This window comes from Neolamprologus multifasciatus, chromosome 18 (assembly GCF_963576455.1).
Source record: "Neolamprologus multifasciatus chromosome 18, fNeoMul1.2, whole genome shotgun sequence".
In the NCBI taxonomy this organism is placed as follows: domain Eukaryota; kingdom Metazoa; phylum Chordata; class Actinopteri; order Cichliformes; family Cichlidae; genus Neolamprologus; species Neolamprologus multifasciatus.
In genome coordinates, this window is record NC_140456.1 from 30497488 (window position 1) to 30520891 (window position 23404).

General features: G+C 40.4%; 1 protein-coding gene and 1 long non-coding RNA gene across 6 annotated transcripts in view; one reads left to right on the top strand and one right to left on the bottom strand.

Moving 5' to 3' along the window:
- The window catches only part of ctnnd2b (catenin (cadherin-associated protein), delta 2b), a 206509-nt gene that overhangs the window by 114044 nt on the left and 69061 nt on the right, over window positions 1-23404 (top strand). For 3 of the 5 annotated variants that reach the window (XM_085142180.1, XM_085142181.1, XM_085142182.1), the window contains 7 exons: window positions 59-210; window positions 436-609; window positions 2039-2184; window positions 7484-7734; window positions 8324-8455; window positions 11035-11347; window positions 16046-16102. In XM_085142180.1, coding sequence (XP_084998306.1) covers window positions 59-210; window positions 436-609; window positions 2039-2184; window positions 7484-7734; window positions 8324-8455; window positions 11035-11347; window positions 16046-16102 — 1225 coding nt within the window. The remainder of the gene's footprint in view (window positions 1-58; window positions 211-435; window positions 610-2038; window positions 2185-7483; window positions 7735-8323; window positions 8456-11034; window positions 11348-16045; window positions 16103-23404) is intronic. The other 2 variants (XM_085142179.1, XM_085142177.1) reach the window with 2 other exon arrangements.
- LOC146498354 (uncharacterized) lies at window positions 10872-17289 on the bottom strand. The gene is made up of 2 exons (XR_014870982.1): window positions 16008-17289; window positions 10872-15880 (listed from the first exon to the last, which is right to left on the bottom strand). It is a non-coding gene; the product is annotated as an uncharacterized LOC146498354 (long non-coding RNA).

Below are 23404 nucleotides of genomic sequence, written 5' to 3' on the forward strand. Positions count from 1 at the left end.
TCCTTGGCCAGTGCTCATCACCCTTATTAAGTCGACTCTTTTTCATTTTTCCCATCAGGACAAGGACTCCTGTCCCAAAGCGCTTTACAGCTTAACAATCAAGATGCCTATGCAGCAGCTGGTTACCATAGTAATCAAGGGCTGACACTTGGAGAATCAGTCCCAGGCCGCAGTGGGCAAATCGGAGGAGCAGTCCACAGCTACAACCAGGTGCTTGTTCCTCTGATTTACCTTCTCCAAATGCCCTTTCTCTGGCCCTCTGTCTTCTTCGTGTCTCCTGTCCCGTGTCCTCTTAACCTGTGCGCTCTTCTTCATCCTCCTTTCTTGTCCTCTCACATCTTCATTCACATCTGTCTCCCCCTTCCTTTCTGCCTCTCTGTGTGACCCCTTCTTCCCCTCATCTGTCTTATGTTTCTTCCCTCCACCCATCTTCAGGTGACATCCAGCCGTGCAGCTGCCCAGTTAGCAGGCACAGACTCTCCTTCACAGTCCCAGAGAGACTCATTTGCCCAGCAGGCCTTTGGCAGCGCTTTCCACATGTCCACAGAGGGCGGACCTGCACCTGCTGGACCATCCATGTATTACTCGTGTGCCACTTTGCCTGCACAGGTACATATCCCTAAAGGTATTACTATGATGCTTCAGTTGTTGTGTGACTGATGCGTTCTCCACTGCTCCTGTACACACTGCAACCAAAGTGTATTGAAGGGTTTCATGTAGCAATTGGATAATTTGTAATGCACTAATACTGAAGTCAAATTCAAGCTGCTTCCATTGATCTCAAAAGATACAAGCTGTAGTATTTTCACACGTTTTCAACACAGAGTCAGCAAGCATTGTTCGGGTAATCGTTGTGGCAAAGGCCACCAAATCTCTGCCAAATTACGTGTCCATTTTTCACACATCCCGCTGACAAACCCACAAAAGAGAGACAGAAAAAGCTTTTGTTAACAAATGTTAAAATCTCGGAACCACTGAACAAATCCAACATTCGACCTTATGTTGCTCAACATGTTTGTGGAGAAAAACCTGTGAAGCAGAATGTGTCTTACATATTCACTGGATGGTGTCATTGTCTGTTGCAAAGGTATCCAAACTGAGCCCGCTCTTTCTTTTATATACATTATCGTTATTAACTGTTACTACAAAGTCCCGTTTAGTTGACTTTATTTCTGTAATTTTGGTAACTATAAAGTCATTACGTTAAACGTGACACATGAAAACGTAGCATTGCATTCGCAGTTACATGATCACTGCATGTGTCACGATATCCATGCAAAGCTTTGTTCAGATTCCCATTAAGGAAGAGAACGTGTGCATAAAGACATTAATACATACATATGCTATCATCACTATAGTTAGAGGTTATCAATATTGTTTCATTGCTTCGGAAACAGTCAAATAACAATTTAATTAACTTTAGGATTTATTACCCATGATTCTGATTTATTTATTCATTTAACAGTGATTATTAGAAAGTGTGCAGCCTCCTGGTTGTTGGCTACCAGGGGAAAAAAACAAAAAACATCAAACTTACACTAACACGTGCTGTAACAGGTGGCGATTTACACTACTGTTCACTCATTCGTTCATTTTTCATAATTCTTTATTGTAACTCCGTTGAACATTTAAACTGGTTTACCTTCACTTTTCCGGGGGTATCACAACTTGACCACGCTCGTCCAAATTAACAGTGTTTTAAATTGTCCCTTTAGCTCTGTGCATGAAAGGCATTGGAAATATTTGTTCAACCAATTCAATTCTGAGGGAACTTCATTTGGCGGCCCGTTGCTCACGGCTGCATTTCAAGTTCATTTGGTTGTAAAAGTTTACAGTCGTGACTTCATGTTTGGTCTGATAACCCAGAGCTCTTCATCAGGATGTTATCACGGATTAGAGTTTCTGCTCTCTGGTTTTCCAGCTCCGGGGGGGGGGAGTTGTTCATCTCTATGGAAATAATGATAGGAATAAGAAGAGAGGATGAATATTTAATGTGAGTGACATTCCCAATTAATGAATTACAAATCTTGCATTGCAGCGCGTGAGCTCCCCTCTGCAGGCGGTGGGATCTCCTACCAAGCTGCAGCGGCTGGGATCAGCCTCTGCTGACATGCCCAGCTACGCCACGCTACAGAGAGTGTCCTCACCCAAGCAATCACCCAGCCGACTCGCCAAATCCTACAGGTTGGTCTGACACTATACACAAATTATACATCGATTTGAAGAATATATCTTTACTAACCGAAGGCTTCTGACCAAATCCTCAAAGTACTTGTACTACATGTGCCACCGTTGCTAATACAGCTGCATTGGCTCCCCATTGAATTCCGAGTCCATTTTAAGATTCTGGTTCTGACATTCAGAGCTCTTCATGCACAAGCACCAGCCTGCATCACCGAACTTCTATAGCCCTATGTCCCTAGCAGGTCCCTGAGGTCACGTGATCAGGGCCTACCTGTTATACAGCATACAAGGCTGAGAACTAAGGAAGATGGAGCTTTTGCTACTGTGGCCTCCAGACTGTGGAACTCTCTCCCACTGAGCTTAAGATCTGTGGACTCAGTAGTGTATTTTAAAAACAACTAAAAACACATCATTTTAGTATTGCATTTCCTCAACTTTTTGTCTGTTTTTGTTTTATACCTTGTTATCTCTGTGTGAAGCACTTTGTGACCTTTTGTCTAGAAAGGTGCTATGTAAATAAAATTTTAAATGGTAAATGGCCTGGATTTGTATAGCGCTTTACTTTGTCCCTAAGGACCCCAAAGCGCATTCACCCATTCACACACTGGTGATGGCAAGTCACATTGTAGCCACGGGTCCCCTGGGGCGCACTGACAGAGGCGAGGCTGCCGGACACTGGCGCCACCGGGCCCTCTGACCACCACCAGTAGGCAACGGATGAAGTGTCTTGCCCAAGGACACAACGACCAAGACTGTTGGAGCCGGGGCTCGAACCGGCAACCTTCCGATTACAAGACAAACTGCCAACTCTTGACCAACGATCGCCCCGTGGCTTACTTTACTTACTAACTTACCAGTTTATGCTGTGGGTGCGTCTTGGGGACCTACCTGAGAAGTAAAATCCCAAAGTGGAGGGGCACAGAGAAACTCAATAGGCTTGGCCTATCCCATGGTCACAAAATAGGCCCTGTACACTTTAAGTGTTATACAGTATTTGTTACTTATTTTGTTACAGTAAGTCGTGCAGGTTTTGTAGCTACCTCTCCCATGTTTGACTGTTGGTATGATGCTGTTTTTACGAAATGCTGTGTTAGTTTTACAGCCGATGTAACAGGACTCAAACTTTTTGTCTTGTTAGTCAACAGAATATTTTCCCAAAAGTCTTGAAACTCATCACAAAGTTTTTTGGCAAATGTGGGATGAGCCTTTGTGTTCTTGCTCCTTGGAACTCTCCCATGGATGCCATTTCTGTTGAATCATGAACCTTAACTGAGGCCTGTGGTTCTATAGATGTTGTTCCGGGCCTGGGGTGACCTCCTGGATGAGTCATCAATATGCTCTTGGAGTAATTTTGGTAGACCTGGGAAGGTTCACCAATGTTTCAAGTGTTCTTCATTTGTAGGTAATGGCTCTCACTGTGGTTTGCTGAAGAATTTTGTAACTCTTTACAAGGTGACAGATGTCAATTAACTTTGTTTTTCAGCTGCTTCTTTAAGATTGTGGGATGATGTGTTGCTTTTTGAGATCTTTTAGCCTACTTCACTTTCTTTTTAAGTAATTTCTTGATTGAACAGGTCCAGCAGTTATCAGGCCTAAGTGTGGCCAGTTAAGCTGAACTCAGATTTCCAGAAAATGTTTTAATTTAACAAGGAGGGACAGTCAGTTTTCCACACAGGGTCATTTAGAACTGGATAGTTTTTTTTCCCCCTGAATAGGTTAAATCAATTAAAAAAACAGTATTTTGTATTTACTCGAGTTATTTATGTCTAATGTTAAAAATTGTGTTATGACCTGAAACAAGTAAATGTGATAAATATGCAAAAATCTAAGAAATCATTGGGCAGATACTTTTTTACTGCACCGTGCATCATCAGAGGTAATGTACCGGCACCAAGATGAACATTAACAGATTCCCATATCCTGCCACAGCAACTGACAAAAGCTACAACAGAGGTACAAATGGGTACAAACATGCTCACTGCTGTTAATTTACCAAATTGTAAATGATCTTACTGTAGATGATCACAGCAGGTTATGGCACTTCCTCTGTACAGCTTGGACTGAGAATGGTGACACACAGATGACAGAGTACTCTGTGTACTGTTGGTAGGCTTTATTAATTCCTTGTCACGAAAGGTGTTTGACCGAGCCAAGCACGCAGCAGAGGCTCTCTCTGCTGTACAGTTCTGCCTTTATGCAAGGGACATTTAGAATATGTGAATTTGCATGTCTGTGCTCTGACTTGCACTGGAAAATCGAGTTCTAGGAGGCCTGCTGCAATGGGGAAAGGGCTGAATTAGCAGCCATGTACACGCTGGAGTAAAATCATAAACAGTTCAGCTCAATTCAAGTTTGTTGGGGTTTTTTTTTATATGGTGCCAAATCACAACAACATTTGCGTTTTATACTCAGTGTTGGGAAGGTTACTTTTAAAATGTATCCCACTACAGAATACAGAATACATGCCCCAAAATATATTTGTAACGTATTCTGTTACGTTACTCAATGAGAGTAACGTATTCTGAATACTTTGGATTACTTAATATATTACCATGCTGTTTACAACTACATGAATGTACTATTGCTGTGTGATTTATTACCATTACTGAAGAATACTTGCCATACCAACTAGAGTTTTAAATCTTAATATAAAATGAGTAACAGTAGGGTGGACATTAGGTAAGGCTGCACTTTTCGCTGCGATCTTGTATAAAAAATTATTCCACACGTATATAAAACACTAACACTCCTCTGCCTTGATATTAAATAATTTTTTTGAATAATAATTTTTAAAAATATTTCTTCACATTAAGTACGGGTGACATGGGCCGTGAGATTGAGACACAGACATTAGAGCCTCTTAATGCGTGTTTTGTTTGGGTTTCCACCGGCGTGGAATTACCAAAAATAAAGAGGGCATAGCCTAACATATGAAACAAGAAAAGACCGCCGTGTAATCCATTTATTTCAACACAGTAACTGTATTCTGAATATCACCTTTTTAAACGGTAACTGTAATGGAATACAGTTACTCATATTTTGTATTTTAAATACGTAAAGGCGGTACATGTATTCCATTACACCCCAACACTGTTTATACTGTAAGGTAAAGATGCTATGGTATTCAGGAGAAAACCCCAACAGACAATCCTCTATGAGCAAACACTTTGAGCAGTGGAAGGAAAAACTCCATTTGAACAACCAAAAGAAGAGAGCACCAGAGAAAGGACTGAACATACACTATTGGAGAAAGAAGACAAAATGTAATGACATGCAACAGTGGTATATAAACACCCGGGGAACAAAAAAAGGTGAGCGAGATAATGCTCAGTGTGTCACAGGAAATCACGTAGCAGCATAATTAACGAATGCTTCGGGGTCACCTGATCCGGGCCTGACTATAACCTTATCAAAATGGGAAGTTTTGAGTCTAACCTTAAAAGTAGAGAGCATGTCTGTGGCTGTTGGTGAGAAAAATTGTTGCAGATAACCAGTTTTCACTGACTGCTATTAAAAATAAACAGTGAGGAGATGGATAATTATTTAAATCACTGCAGTGCATTGTGGGAAGGTGCCAGAAAATGATGCACCACAGCTAAGGCTTCCAGAGGCGTGCAAGAGCTCTTAATTGTTAGTTATCCGTATGACATTGACTAAACAACAACTTCACATTTCAGGTTTAAAAAACACACGAGACCTCTCCTCTGTTTCACATCTGAATCGTTTTTAAGTCGTGTTAGTTTGGCAACAAGAAAAAGTTTAATATCAGACTTTTTTATTTTTATCCAGGAATGTCACGATTTGCATAGAATGTTTTCTATAATGGAAACAAGTAAAGGTGCTACATCATCCTGTCTTTAACGTTCGACGGATCGATTGAAGGGTTCAGCACTCCACGCATGATCAGGAAATCTTTACTGAAAAGTAAAGATTTGAAAGTAAAACTCCCCTAATGAAGTAGCAGACTGTTGGTGGGCCAGTCTTTACAAGCTCATGCTGTGGAGCCAAATGTTGTTCAAACCCACAGAATTTTATTTTAAATTCAAGTAGAGATGCTTTCCAAAAAATATGATACATTTGGGGGAAATGTATACAGCAAATCCCTTATAAGAATGGTATATTATATGCCAATAACCATGGATTAGCAATATGATATGTGTAATGTAATAGCTTTGAAGCCTGCTACCAGTCAGGCTTTAAATGTAGGTTAAGTAGAAAATACTGATGATTAAAAAAGCTAAAATCAAATTTCACCTCCATTTGAAGGTAAATAAAATGTGATTAAAGGGAACAGAGTATTCATTTACTCATTGATTTTCCAATAATTGAGACAAGTATCCACTAATATAATTTAGTGAATACTATTTAATACACAAGGGACTCATAGTGCTTGTTTAATATTCAGAAAAGATTAGTCTTGGCAGCTACTGAACAAATAAACATGACTTTATTTCACACCTCTGCTTTAATCCTTAAAGCACAGTTTGATGTGGGTAAAACCATGAAGAAAAACCTCCCTTTAAATGCATTTACCTTTAAACCCAATTGCCTACTTTTTCCTTTAAAGAACTTGAGAAAAAAAAAAAGATCATCGACAGCCTGACTTTCAACTGCTGTGTAGTTTAGGCTAACGCTGATGTCACCACACCAGGAATAGCAGTAAAAAAGGTTAATAACGTGTCCTCATCTAGTTTCACACTAGATCAGGACACATTTTTGAAAAACTGTCCAGTGAGCTGTATTTGACCCTTTTCAGTCCATTTCCAAAGACATGCTCGTTAGTTTAACTGGTGATTCTAAATTGGTGTGAGTGTGAGTGGGTGCCTGTCTGTCTGTGTCAGCCCTCAGATGGCGACCGGCCTAGTGTGCACCACACCTCTCACCTAAGATGGTAGAGAAACAATTAAGGAAATACATGGATGATGGATCTCTGTAGCTGTAGTTACAGACACTTTGATTGCCAGATTTTATTCTTCTTTTTATGTTTTTTGTTGACTACTGTTTGGTGAAGTTTCACTATTTAGGTGAGGTCTGAAAAAGGCCTGAATGCTTCTGTTTGGTGCAGTAGATGGGTACACAAACCTCTGTGTGAGATTAGGACTTCAGATATGCATGTCTGCTGCACCGTTATCGATGCATCTGTGTTTTACACTGTGCTATTCATCTTTGTCTCTTAATCTAGGTTGATGTTTGCTCTCTTTCATTTCTGTATGTTTACGAATGGAAATTTCATTCTAGACAAAACACAATATGTTCACGCAAAAAGTCCAACAGTTTCCGTGTCCTCCTCCTCTCTCAGCACCTCATCCCCCATCAACATGGTAGCATCAGGTGCTGGCGGCTCATCCTCACCGCTCCCCATGGTAGCCTCTCCAGGGGGAAATCACTCCTCGTCACCCATACACCAGCTTAGCTCTGCGGTGGGGAGCTACGCCACCCTGTCGCCTACCAAGCGCATGCTGCATCACATCGGAGCAGATACCTACAAGATTTCCCACGAGCTGTACGCTAACGCAACCCTGCAAAGGCCTGGTAGCCTGGCAGGTAGAGGTCAAGACACCTTTATGATTACTTTTCTATGTGTGTTTCTGTCAAATGCCATCGAGTCTTGTCAAGTCATTCATTTTCTACTTTTTTCCTGAGCGTGTAGATTTTTAATTTAGCTTTTCAGTTAGATTTGGTTTTCTTAGCTTCTCTTTTGGTAGAATAAAACATTTTCTACATTTGTGGCCTTTTTCCCCCTGTAGCTTTGTAAACAAATGTTAACAAATGACTAAAGTTTGTCAAGATTTTATTTCAAATGTATTAGATGTTCTTTATAATAAATGAGATAAGACCCTCAAATTCAAAATAAAGTTTGCTTTATTTGTTTTTTTAAACATTTCCCCAGCATACAGTATCCCTAATTTATTGTGTATTCTTTTGCTTTCAGGCTAATGGGTAAATGGCTATTTTTTTATTTATGACTAGAGCAGAAGCAGTCCAGTACATGAAAGCATATCTATTAATGCTTTTCATCATTTATTTTCATTTGTAGTCGAATTTGTCATTCAGTGTTATCCCACGAGAATATTTTTATAAATCTACACATGCATCCATCTGTCACTATGTCTAACTTCCACCGCCTTGCGTTCTCCAGGGTCCAGAGGTTCCTACAGTAGCCAGCACAGTCACCTGGGCTCCGAACTGCGACCCCTGCAGTCCCCTGAACACCACATCGACCCCATCTATGAAGACAGAGTCTACACCAAACCTAACATTAGAGGACAAGGTGAGATCTGGAGAAGGGAAATACAACAGTTCAGTGTTTGGAGTGTGCCTGTAGAAGATGGGGGAGATGCTTCAGAGTTTTCATGTGACACATCTACCCCAATTTTGATGAGCAAGCCACTAGACAGGGATAAGAGATGACTGGCAGGAGTGCAAACACTGACTGGACGAAACCCTTATGTGGACAATCAGTTCAAAAGAAAACCAACATAGTGGTTCACTTACAACACACTGTGTTATAAAATAGGTCCAACTAAAGAGGGCCTCACCTCTCAAAAGGTGACACTACCAGAAATCATTGCATTGGTTACATAGATAGTGAATGGGAAGTGTGTGTTACAAACATGTACAGTAGCAGTCAGGTAAAGAATATGGAAGAGATGAATTGTGGGAAATGTAGGATCTAGCATTTAGTGCAAGATTGACCCAGAATAGAAGAATAACACTCTGCTTGTGATGCTTTGATTTCAGCTGTGCGTCTCTTCCAAGTGTTCTAACTTGGAGTAATTGTAGTGTGGAATAACTGCAGCACCCGCTGTGAGCTGAGACTTCGTTTCTTTTAGCCTGTAGTAACAACCGGCAATTAGTAAATGACTTATTTGAACCTGCAGTAACACTTGGGCTTGATTATACCGTGGCTGCGAAGACGGCCACCAAAACGTCTTCAAACAAGTCCATGACCATAAATAACTGCAGTGTGTAAATCACCCAGGGAATCATCTAGATTTAAAAATCAGTGAGTAACTATGAGAGAAAATATCTTTTATAAAGGAACAGGTCTGTAAAATCCTCACAAAGAGAGCAGGAAAAAGGCACAGCCTGGTGCCTCTCAGAAGGCAGGTGTTTTGTAATGGTGTGCTGTTATATTAAAGGCTGATGTACATAAGAGATTTCCTGGTTCCATCTGATCGTGCAGCGCTTTTTTCCCAGATCAGGTAGGCAAATCCAATTGGGGTCTCAATGGCAATTTGTCTCTCAGTCACAGTCTGTTAACTAATTAGTTTCAAGGCTGAAAATTAATCTCAATTAATCCCATGGGCGTTAGCTTGGGTGCTTTGAAATCAAAGCAAATCAACCATGTCCTAAAATGTTGTTGATACTGTGCTGCCAGTTCGGTCGTCTCAACTGTGAACGTTTCCATAAAGAGATGTGCACAGCAAAAAGAGGAAAAATTACTGTCAGTTTCCTTCCAAAATATAGTTTCACTCGGCTAATTAAAAGATCTGAGGTCACTTCTGTCACGCTGCCTCCCCGTACACACGCATAAACTGCTTTGATGCATCGAAATAGCTTGGTCATCATCTTCAGCTGCGCGCGTATGAATGAGAGTCCCGACAGCAGCCAAACGCCACACTGTTTTTCAGATACCTGTTTTTTTTCTTCTGTTGAAGCCTGACTATGTTTCAAGGTCAATTCAAAGAGCATCAATATGATGAGCAGACTTGGAAATTTCACATCACAGGTGAATTTCCTCAGGGCTTGACAAGGTCCCTGTAGTTATCAAGTTGCGCACATACGCACACAAAGAAATGACCCAGCAGACCTCCCTCAGGGCAGGCTCAAGACAAATGGTTCCCAAACTGCTGTTTAACGAGAAGATAATTCATGTGTGTGTGTAAAACATGGCAAATGGCCTTCGCTGGTCTGCGTTAAAGTGTTTTGTTGTTTTTGCACAAAGTGTGCAACAGCCCTGAGGCTACAGACCCTCGCTATGGGGAATTTATTAGAGCTAATCTGACAAACTGCAAATGTATTCAATAGTATGAACAGCCAAACTCTTTGTTGCCACTCTGCCTTCCATACAATAAATATGAAGCTACAGCAAGCATCAAATTAGCTTCAAATTAGCTCAAAGCTGTTCTTGACGCATTGGAAAACAGCTAGCTTGGATCTCTCCAAAGCTAACAAACTCCTATACCAGCACTTCTAAAGCTAAAAATTGTAAAATTAACATATTTTTTAAACAAAAGACAAAGAAAGCTAAAAGTCTAATATGTGTGCATTTATATAGTTTTCTTGCTGCTGTGCAGATTACCCTTATGAATATAGGCTTTCTTAAACATTAGGAGCTAATTTCAGTACCGTGTCCATAGTAAATTTTGAGTGCCTAAATCTTAACAAAGAAGTGTAAAATATTAAGTTTCCAACAGGATGCAACCACCCTTTTCCTTCTAAGCCACACAGATTTTGTAGATCTCTAAAAGGGGACCGTTTATCTCCTGGTAGCCAATATTGCTGTGGTTGGTGGGTGAGTGCACTGCAGGACATGATGACAGAATAGTGATCTAATGACTGGTGCAATCTGGCTATGCTTTAAAGGGAAGGCGGGAGGTTTGGTGCATGCATGTTTCATGTGTGTTTCCGATTTTCTTATCTGCTTCATTATTTCTGTTTGTTTTCTTTATTTTTTTAATGACTTTTGCTTTTTTTATTCTTTTCCTTCCACTTATTTTTCTGTGTCACTTTCTTCCATTGGTGCTGGTCTTGTGTGCGTATGTGTGTTTGTACATCCTTGTGTTGGTGCTCATGTTTGGTTGCGATCCCCTGCTCCCTGCCCTCCTCGTCTATATCAAATCCCAGTGGTGAACCAGTTGTACCAAGAGGTCCTCAATTATCTGCTCTGTCCCTACGCTCCTCTTTCCACTTTAGCCCCACCCTCCCCCGGTGTCGACCCAATCCCCTTACAGCGAACGGGAAGCCAGAGCGCCACCGCCACCTTCCAGAGAGGCAGCTTTGCCACGGGAGGCGGGGCAGCCGACTACGCCAATCCGTACCGCACTCTGCAGTTCTGTCCGTCGACCGAGTCGCCTTACAGCAAGTCAGGCCCCGCCCTCCCCCCTGAGGCGGCACTGGGCCGATCCCCATCAGTGGACAGCATCCAGAAGGACCCAAGGTGAGAAAAGACGGCCATTTTCACTTCGAATCAGCTCTGGCTTATTAATGAGACCCTTCGTTCTGCTCCCTTTCCACTTTTCACTAAACTTACTGAGGGCCAGATTCACCAAGTGAAACATGAATTATTAAAGGAAATATCAATAGTATCGTTAACCTGAGCAACATTGAGCTTTTTTTAATGAAGAAAAGAGTTTGATTGAAAACCGCAAACGTGGTGTCAGAGCTGGAAGTGCGACATGGCGACACCCACAGTTTGCAGCACATCAGCACATAATTGACTGTCAGGATTTGACGGTGGAGTGCAGAAAAAGACTGGCTGAATCTGGGCTTTAGTATGAGGCACACATCACACCGCATCTTTCACTGTCCTCTCTAGTTTGCCTGGTGTTGGGGTGTGTTCACACTGTTGTACCAATGCCTGTGCACACCTCTAGGTCCAATTTAAGAGTTTGCTGTTGCTGTTAGGAGTGGAGTGGCTCTCTGTCAGTGGCAATCAGTCACGTTCTGTGCAGCAGGTAGACAAAGTTAATGCGGAAAGTCTGCATGAAGTCGTCTTCTAGACCAGGAGATATCTCTGTATGAGTGTGGATGTCTGAGAGAGAGAGAGTGACACATTAAAAAAAAGAGTTAGAGAGACATAAAGAGACAGTGTAAAAGCTGTTTTTATCACTCTTTTGTCCTAGTTAAAATGAAGTTTGAAATACTATTCCAATACTGTCTTGGATTTCTCTTTTATTTTTTAGCCTCTTCTTTGTAATGGCTGCACAGACTAGCTGTCAGAAATAGAAGTAGCCTAATTAAAGCTGAACTGTCTGTTTGGGATATGTTAGTTCAGGTACAGGCAGTGGATATGTTTATTTTTCCACAAATTTGATTTCTCTAATGAGGAGCTCACTTTCTCTTGAATTGCTTATTGTGAGATTTAGAAACTCAAAACTATCTTTTGGTTCATTAGCTCTCTTTGCTGTTGTTGTCGTCATTGCTCTTACATTCACCCATCGTCCAAGTGTTTATTTCTGTGTGCACATTGCACTCACGTCATTTGTTTGGTCACTCTTTAGCTCTGGCATCATCGTTGTGTACCTTCAACACATCTGCACTGCTACATTTAAAGGGCGGACTTTTGATGCATGGCATTTTGCTTTACGCTCACGACATGCACACGACATGCAGATGTAAGCGGCATCTAAAGTCATACGAGTAGCTTGTTAAAGGGAGGGTCCGGTGTTATGCTACATCTTTCTTACTCTCAAGAAATCCCATTCAAAAAGGCTCAAACTGTTTGTTTGTACCGTCTGACTTCTCTACATTTTCTTTGACACGCTCAGCAGCTGAACACAATAAAGACTTTCAGATCTTTGAAGATAAAACAAATTGAGGCCCACTATTTTTCTTGAAGCAGCTAGGGACTGTAGCTTCTAGTAAGCAGTATTTTCTATTAATAGGTGCAGAAGTATTTAGAACACTGAAGGATAGTGCCCAATACAGCCCCTAAGTCATGAAGGATAATAGGTCCGAGGTTTTTAATAGGTCTTGGAGAACACCCTATCACACAGGAAAAAAATCTCATTGTGGCCAAAAAGAAGATATACCAGAGCATAGGTTTTCTGCTTTTTGCCTTTTGTGTGGGATTCATTGGCAGTGAGGGAAATATTGAGTAGAAGCAGACTTATTCATTTAACCTGTCCAGGTTCTGGGAGATTGGTCCATTGGTCAGCACAGCCTATAAGTGCACACACGCTACAGTCATACATGCTGGATTGTTCCTACATGTTTTGCGAACACAGAGTTTATGCATCTACTGATGTCTCAAAAATATTGTGAAAAAAAATTATTTTGTTATTTATTTCAAAAAGGTAAACTTTAAAATACTGTGTAAATGTATGTATATATACATTTACTACCATTCAAAAGTTTGGGCACACCTTCTCAATTAATGTTTTTTCTTTATTTTTACTACTTTCTCCATTGTAGATCCATAACTGATGACATCAAACATATGAACCAAGATGTATGGAATTATGTAGCAAAGAAAAAATTGATTTAAAAAAACTGTTTTATATTGTAGATTCTTAAAAGTAGCCACCCTTTGCGTTGCACTGCAAACCCTTGGCCTTCTGTCATTGAGCTTCAAGATGTAGTCACCTGAAATGGTTTTCAATGCCTTGTCAGCTAAGTAAAGAGAAACGACAGTCCATCATTACATTACTGAAGGTCAGTCAGTCTGGAAAATTGCTAAAATTTTCAATGTGTGTCCAAGTTCAGTTGCAAAAACCATCAAGCACTATGACGAAACTGGCTCACATGAGGACCATGCACAAGAAAGACCGGCCAAGAGTTGCTTCTGCTTCTGAGGATAAATTCATTCAAGTCGTCAGCTTCAAAAATCACAAGTTGCCATCACCTAGGATTAGAACCGAGATAAATGCAGCACAGAGTTCCAGTAGCAGACGCATCTCTACATCAACTGTTCAGAGGAGCCTGTGCGAATCAGGCCTTTATGGTCAAATAGCTGCTAAGAAAACACTACTAAGGAAAAGCAACAAGCAGAAGAGATTTGTTTGGGCCAAGAAAAACAAGGAATGGACAATTAGACCAGTGGAAATCTGTGCTTTGGTCTGATCTTTGGTTCCGCCCGCTATGTCTTTGTGCGATGCAGAAAAGGTGAACGGACGGTTTCTACATGCATGGTTCCCACTGTGAAGCGTGGAGGAGGAGTTGTGATGGTGTGGGGATGTTTTGCTGGTGACACTTTTGGGGATTTATTCAAAATTGAGTGCACACTGAGCCAGCATGGCTAACACAGCATCCTGCAGGAACATGCCATCCCATCCTGTTTGCGTTTAGTTGGACCATTGTTTCTTCAACAGGTTGCGTAAGGGCTGTTTGACCAATAAGGAAAGTGATGGAGTGCTGCATCGAGAGAAGGCCAAGGGTGTGCAAAGCAGTAATCAAAGCAAAGGGTGGCTATTTTGAAGAATCTAAAATATAAAACGTGTTTTAAACTTTCACACTTTTTTGTTTACTACATAAATTCATATATGTTCATTCATAGTTTTGATGCTTTCAGTGAGGATGTTGTAAATAGTTATGAAAATGTAAAAAAACAACAACAAAACAAACATTAAATGAGAAGGTGTGTCCAAACTTTGACTGGTAAACCCTTTGTCTTTAAAGTTCCAGCACTGAAGGTTATAGCTCATGAAAACCAGAAATTCAGTACCTGAAATTCTAAGACTACTTTGAGCTGAGTACATAATTCAAACAGTATAAATACTGTGTATGTCTCGTTCTACTTCAGTAAAGACAATTACGATCACCGGGGAGACTGCTGACATAACAGTTGTTCTAATGATCGACAACCTCGACTTGGAGGGTACACCGCAGAAGGTCATTGCTGAAAAGGCTGGCTGTTCAGAGTGCTGTATTGAAGTGTATTAATGGAAAGCTGACTGGGAGTGGAAAGTGTGTTAGGACTAGCTGCACAATGCACAATCAGCAGAGATGCCTGCAGCTATAAGAGGATTGTCAAGAAAAGAGCTTCAAAGATTCAAGAAATTTGAAGAACTTCACAAGGAGTCAATTCAACAGGTTTCAGTGCATCAAGAGCCAACATGGAAAGACATCTTCAAGCTACTAGAGCTATGCAGAAAAAGAACTGGATTCTAGATCTGTTGAGGTCCTAGAGTCTGGAGAAAGAGTGGTGTTTAAAGTTCAGTGTGAAGTTTCGGCAGTCTGTGATCATCTGGGATGCCATGTCATCTGCTGGTGCTACGGTTGGGTTGGTCCACTGTGTTTTATCAAGTCCAAAGTCAACATAGCCATCTACCAGGAGATTTTGGAGCACTTTGTTCTTTCATCTGTTGACAAGCTTTATGGAGATGCTACAGATGAGCAGAAGGCCACTGCCAAAGCAACCTGAGCTTCAACAGTCCCTCAGCAGTGCCACAAGCTTACATCCATGCTACGCCACACTGATAAAGTAATTCATGGGAAAGGAGCCAAAACCAAGTATTGACTAAATAAATAAAGATGCTTTTAAGAAGTTTGACATTTCTGTATTGTAAATCGTTTTTTGGATTAATCGTTGGAAATATTCTAACTGTATTTCTGATTTTCATGAGCAATAGCCTTCAAAAGTAAAATATGTAGCACTTCCATAAGCTGACATAGTTACCCAAAATACAAAGCATATGTTTAACATCTCATTTAAATCTAACTAAATAAACCCAGCTTACACGGAACAGGCTCCGGAATGCTTGTCATTTTCTCACTCGTTAGCTACTGTGTAACCAGTCCTGCTTAGCTTTAATGAATCTGCCATCATTCAACAGCTAAGTTGACCTAAAAATTATTTAAACCCTTAAGCTATACAGTATTTATGCAACCACCAATAGCTAAATTTCTGAAAGCAACAAGGGCTTACCTTGTTTCTTTTGTCTGGAGACCCTCTCTTTACCTGACATACTCGCCATTTCCCAACCATCTGCTCCAAGTGCATGTTCTCCACCCTGCCCACATCCTCTATTGCCTGATAACAAAATGTTAAGAGAGAAAGATGAGTCTACTGGCTACAATTTTGATTTCTATTGATTACTATTAATTATCGCTATTATAACAGGTATTGAATAATTTGTTACCAGACAGTCGACATATACCTCTCTCTTGTTTCTCTCTGCCTGTCCCCCCTCGATAGGTACGACCCCGAATTCCTTGTGTGGAATCAAAATCAAGCCGAGCAAAGAATGACAAAGTAATCCAACTATTTATTTATACTATTGTACATTCTGTCTATCTTACCTTTGTCTCATTCACTGAATCTTTCCATCCTCTCTATATGGCACCACTATCAGAAACAGATGTTAATGTTAATGGCAGCATGACAACATTTCATATATGCATTGTCACCCATTTAGCACTGCATTAAGCAGGAATCGCTTTTATTCTTAGTGTTACTTGGGTTCTAAATTGGAGAGCAGATCAGGATTTAATCACGTCATCACATAACATGAGCAAAGAAAGACAAGAAAATGATATCGCTAACCAAATATCGATTGCTTTGCGTGCAATTTGTAGGTATTTGGCTATCAGAGCCTCTTTTACATTGTCAACATTCCTCATTCTCTCCATTGGCTTTTCATGTCTCCATCCATACCTTCATGAGTTTATCTATCTGTTAGTTTATTTGGCCGTTCATTTGTCTCCATTGTCTGTCTGAATCATCTCTGAACTGACTTTGTGTCAACTGTATTCACGTGGCTTGCCCGGTTTTCATTTTCGCACCTGTTTTTGTATTTTGTTTTAATGGTGCTGATCTTTTCATCTCTGGAATGCAAACAGATCTGTTTTCCTGAATACATGAGTTTTCCTTTATTCCTGAAAATTACTGAAGCACCACCATTAATCTTGAACTCAGTGAAGCCAAAAGCCAAAAATATTCAATTTCCAACAAGTGCTTATAAATATCCCTGCTAGCCTGTGTGGTTTTATGAGTTGTCCAAGCACTTTTGTTTTTTCACGTCTCCTTTTAAAGAGGGCTGTCGATCCATTTAATAATGTGCAACTATGTTTCACTTAAGAACATATTTCATAAACTAATGTACTAACCAGATATGCAAAATCAACTAACAGTACTGACACAGACAACATTAGCTCACTCTTCAGAATGTGAAGTGCCAGTGATTTTCTTATCAGTGCCAGTCAGGGTGTTATTGTCCAAACCAATACAAGAGTTTAATGCTGCTCTTGGAAAATCCCTTATAAAGGATTCAAATTCACAAACTAAGCTCACTGAACTAGACTAGACTTTATTTACTGTATATGTTTGAGGAGACGAATCAACAGATTAGTAGTTTTATTGTGTTATGTTGAATCATGTCAAAATGAAATGAGCCCAGTGAATTAATGAACCAATGGAATTGAGAACATGAGTCCATAGGCTCATGTTCTATGGAACATGAGCCTGTGCCAGTGAAAACAGAAAAGACTGGATCAGTAAACATCACTGGCTGCACATAAGCAAAAAACCAAGGTTTCTAATGTAGCAGAAATATTGTGTTTTGAACAGGATACGAAGTGAACCCGACACAAATCTCACTCTAAGCTGAACTCAAAAGTTGCAGCAGTTTATAATGTGTATTCTGTGCTGTGAAGAGTTGCATATTTGTCACACTTGTATGTTTGCAGCGTAAAAAAACATACCCCCTTAAATTATGAATGAATTGTAATTAACCAAACTCTTTTGGAAAGCTGAGTTTAACTTCATTAGCCACTTCTAGGTCTAATAAATGGTAAATGGTAAATGGCCTGCATTTGTATAGCGCTTTTCTAGTCCTTAAGGACCCCAAAGCGCTTTACACTACATTCAGTCATTCACCCATTCACACACACATTCACACACTGGCGATGGCAAGCTACATTGTAGCCACAGCTGCCCTGGGGCGCACTGACAGAGGCGAGGCTGCCAATAATAACTGCCAGACCTGTTAAATCAAGAAATCATTTAAATAAAAACTGTCAACGTAAAGTAGTAAAGATCTTAAAAAAAACAGCATCATCCCACAATCATAAGAATCTCCAGATGTTTGGGACTCCAGTAAGAGCCATTATCCACAAGGGAGAAGACTACCTTTCCAGGAGTGGTCATCCTACCAAAAATACCTTAAAGAGCACATTCCCTCCTCCAGGAGGTTACAAAAGAACCCAGAACAACATCTATAGAACTGCAGGCCTGACTCGCCACAGTGTTCATGATTCAAGAATGAGAAAGAGATTTGACAAATGCTCAAAAACCATCCAGTATGGCTGAAATAAAACAATTCTGCAAGGAAGAGTGGGTCAAAATTCTTCCACAGTGATGTGAAAGACTTATTGACAGTTATTGATCACTTGATTGCAGTTCATGTTGCCAAGCGTGGCACAGCTGGTAATTAGGTTTAGGGAGCAATTACTTTTTCACAGCACTGTAGAACTATTAATTTTGAAAAAGGTTAAATGTTAAATTAAATGTCAATTCTTTGGTTTGAGACTTTGGAAGCCTCAGGTTTTCAAACATTAAAACTGAAACTGTCATAAACACGAATCCATTTACCACAGTTTGTGACAACTGTATGCCACTGCATGTTATACTTGTATAACTATGCACGTGACCAATAGAAGATCTTGAGAAATAAATGATCTTGAATCTTTCTTTCTTTCTAGCTGGTAGGCAACAGTCATAGTAGGAACATAATAATAATAATAATAATAATAATAAAAAGAGTATAAAAAGAAAAAGATAAACGTGCCCTTTTCTTCCTGCACACATCAGCTACACTACAATCATCATATATGAGTTTATATGCTGGGAGAAGGAAAGGGCAGTTTACAACTTTTGAGGGTTGAAGGTACGGAAAATGTTTTTGTAGCACAAAAGGACAAGAGCACGATGGTAAAGTGCAAACTGGATAACTGTATTATACTGCTAACAGAATTTTTAACTCTCTGCAGACACAGACAGCATGCTAACACAAAGCTAGCAAAGAGCCGAGAGTGATGTTAACGCTGACAGTATGCTGAACCCCAGCCCAGCAGCCAGAGCCTAACTAGTAACAAAGGCAGTGATGAGCGGTCAGGCTCGTAGCTTTGAAGCATCATTTCTACCTGTAGATGTTTACTCTTATCACTTTGAAGTCTCTTGGGGCTGGTTTTAATTTTTGGTTTATTTTGTCTGCTTAGTTTTCAGAATTAAAAATTAAAACAAAGATCTTGTGTGTCCTCATTAGGATGTAGAATTGTGTTGGTGTGTGGCACTGTAGTCCAATCAGTTATCATTAAGGAACAAATATTAACTGTATTCTTAACAGTAGGGTCTTTACCTTACAATCCAAATGGCCTTGAGGCAACTGTTGTTGTGAATAAAACTGAATTAAATTGAATCATTGGTAGTCAGTGATGTAATGTTACAGCTGCCAAAGAAAGCCTCTGCTCTTATAAAAACACATCAGGCAGGCTTATTTGCATCTGAACACACAACTTCTGGAACAGAACATGTCCTTTGGGCAGACAAGATGAAATTGGTCAAATTTGATCATATGGTGCTTGGTGTTGCATGTTTGGCCAACACCAAGCACCATATCAACACAAACTCGTCAAACACAAACAGCACAGTGGTGGAGGGGTAAGAATTTGGCTTGTTTTGCAGCCACAGGACGTGATTAGACCTCAAACTCCACTGTATACCCAAAGTATTCTAGAGTCAAATGCAAAGCCTTCTTTCTGACAGCTAATATTAGGTCATACAACAGGACAATGATCCAAAATACAGCAGCTAATCAAGGTGTTGCAATGGTCCTGTCAAAATCCATATCACAACCTGATTGAAATATTGTCCATAAACGAATACCCACAATCCTCTTCTACAGTGTTAAGGTTAGAGAGACAAATAAAATCAGATAGAAAACACTGATTCCAAATTATTGGTGCTAAAGATGGTCCTACAAATGACTGACTGATGTGGTGTAATTAGTTTTCACATACTGGTTAGACTCCAGTCAAAAGTTTCCTTTTCGCCTGACCATATAAAGTCATCATTAAGATTTTTCATCATAATTTTCAGAGTTAATACTTTCCTTCTCGTCTTCTACAAAATCAGCTTCAGTAATGAAAACTATTTGATTTTTGAAGGCATGAAAATAGAATTTACATGAAAATGAAAAAGAGATCAAATAATTTGTTGCACTGATGCTATCTGTAGTGACATAGATGAGGAAACGCTCATTAAACGTATCTTTATACTCTAAAAGATTCAAACAAATTCCATTTACCTGATTTTTCAAGCCGTTCGCCAGCGTAATCTGGCAAATCAAGTCATGTTACTGTAGAGACAGCATCTTATGTACTCCAACGCACTTCCTCCCTTAGGCTTCTGGTAATTTATGGAAACATTCATGCTAACACGAAGACAGATTTGTAAGAGACAGGATCTGACCCGATCCTAAGAGTGCCTCATTTTATTTCATGCTCTCCTGCTCACTGAGAATCTCTGATCCATACTCAGTCACATGGATAAGATGGACTGTGTGTGTTTGTATGTGTGCTTTTCAGCTTTGCCTGACATCTCCTGACCTTTCGTTCATCTCGTCCAGCTTCAATAGGCCAGTCAGTCAGCCATGCTATCACACCCTCACGCACACTAACAGTATCTTCGTAACCCAAACGTACACACACACACACACACACTTTTTCTCTAATTTTCTCCCTGCCTCAGTTTCTGTTCTCCTTCCTATCAATTCAACTTCTAACTTTTTTCCTATACTGAAACTACAAAGATGTCACCCAGACATATCCAAGCACACACAGAACTTACAACTGCTTTAATGTGTAACTGGGTTTGTGCCACAAAAAAACTCATTCATCAAATACAATAGATTTCTTCTCAACCATAAATGATATATAAAGGATAGACATAGCCTTGCAATACCTTTTAAAGTCTTGATGTTATTGTTTTGGCCTTCGCCATGTTTTTCTTGTTTGAAGCTAGATATTTCCGTATCTGGATTTAGAGTGGACCGATAACTTTTTAGACCAGATTGTCAAGATGAATCCAAACTTTATGGATGCATCATATAGACACAAATGCCTCCTAACTATTGCAGTGTTTTGGTTACCATGGTACTGTCCTGAGTGGTAGTCTACCACAAAGTGAGATAAAGGGGTTAGTGAGGTATGTTGGCCTTAAAATCAGAATTATCAATGTCACAAAGGTGCTTTTTCTGTTGCAAGAGTAGATCCCTGTCATGAAACGCGGTGTGGCAGGCAGGAGATGAGGACTCAAAATGCAGGACTCACAGACTCGAGGGATGAACTCACAACCACAGCTTTATTTGCTGGTCGCAGAAAAACGAGCATACAAAGTAAACTAAATAAAACTGGGGAATAACACACTAAACTCACAGGGAGACACAGGGAGATCCACACGGCATGAGGGATGACGCAACACTGACTCAGAGAAACACAGGGTTTAAATACACTGGGAAGTAACGAGGGGAATGAGACACAGAAGGAGGGCACAGCTGGGAGAAATCAGGACTGACGAGACAAGGAAGCAAAGCAGGACACATTCACATAAGACACGGACCTTCAAAGTAAAACAGGAAGTATGACACAGACGCGAACTTGGCACAGTGGAGACAGCAACTAAGAAACACAGAGACATAAAACATAAGCCAGAGGTCTAATAACCAAAATACACAGAGGGAAATACTAAGCTTGGAACACAAGAAACTAGACTCGAAGGAGTAACAAAAGACCAACCATGAGAACATAATTCACAATACAGAGTGACAGAAAACAAGAAACTCAAACATGCAAAGACATAGACTTACACAGAACAGAGGGGGCACAGAGAAACATGAAGGGCAAGGGATCAAAACTAGAAACCATAGAATAGTCTATGTACTGAACTCGCAAGTACAATAATACAAAAACCACAGAGAACTAAACACGCTGGACTGCTGTGTGATTATTGTAATGATATCACTGAAAAATGCAGAGTCAAACAGAGCAAAACACCTGTCTAAAGGTTAGGCTTTAGAGGGTTAACTACATTCGTGACCTGATCCCAAGTAATGGCGTGAGCCCCCTTATAAACATCCTTACGTTTGAACACGGTGTTTGTTATGGGCAAACAGTGGTTAGCACAGAAATCCAACAACAAAACAGAATTCGGGCTCAGGTGAGGCGGGTCATTTCTCACAATCAGACTCCTCCAGGTCAGGATATCATTGTGCATATTAAAGTCCTCCAGTAGGACAATGGGATAACCAAATAGCTCAATTTCAGGCACCCAACTCAGGAAAGCAAAGCTGCCAGGAAAGCCGAGCACTCTGAACTGTCATTTGGCAAGTAAGCACAGTCAACAGTCAAGACCCTCAGGATCTGTTTCCTTATCCAAAGGCAAACCTGGGGGATACAAGTATATCCATTCCTGCTCACAGCCTCTCACCAAAGTCTTAGACCAAATGCAATTCACAGTACCATTATAGAGGAAAAACCATACCTCGTCCTAGGGGTCACTGGGGCCAGAACCCTTGGGGTAAAAGCACATCGGTGAGGACCAACAACTTTTGAGGTCATAGGATTTTGCCATTGCCTTTTTAAATTGGTTCCACAGTCTGATCCACGCCTGTCTTCAAAACACCAAGGTTTGTTTTTTTGTGAAGGAGTCGCTGCCATGACGCCATTAAATGACCAATCGGTGTCATGTAGTCTGACTTCACATTTTCAAATTGGCTGAGCTTGCTTGTAATGCCGTCTAAGTAGGTACTAAAAAGTACCTGTTACCACCTAATGGTAAACCCTAAAAAATGTAGTCAAGCCAAGGAATAAGAGGCATAATCTATGGGTGATGAGACAATGACACCATTTATTATACACAGTTTATGGTTTTAACAGACCAAATGATAACTTTTATAGAGCATTTAATGCTAGGCTCTTTTTACCACACCGCAGTAGTGTGAGACATGATTCCATCTTCATTGTTTGCTCTTTCATAAAGAACAGATAACATTAAATCTTTTAAAGAGACAAACATCATCCCTGTTTGCTGTGTTTAAACATTCTTGATGAGTTACTATACAAAGAGCTACACCCATCAGCTGAATTTGATGTGGGCAGCTTCGCACGTGTTGCTGGGTTTTTTTCTCTGGTGCTAACCAGTACAACACTGGAGCTTGCGCTGCTGAATTCCTTTTTTCTATAAATACGCTGTAATGTTTTGCTGTTAATCAGCCGCCTGAAGTTGTGCGATGCCCTGCTGAAAAGTTAATGCAGTGAATCAGCGCCGTTGTCAGTGTGTTTCAAATTCTCTTTCTTCTTTTCCTCCTTTCTTCCTTTTCTATCAGTTTACTCTGCAGGTTTCTACCTGTCGCTCCGTGTCTGCCTGTATTTCTGTTTGTCTTTCGGGGGTTGAGTCATCAGACGAATCTCCATTTCCCCCACTGACAATCCTCAGTAGGAGTGCACACACAAACATACCGACACAAATCACATAGTTCACTCTCTGCTTTCAAATCAC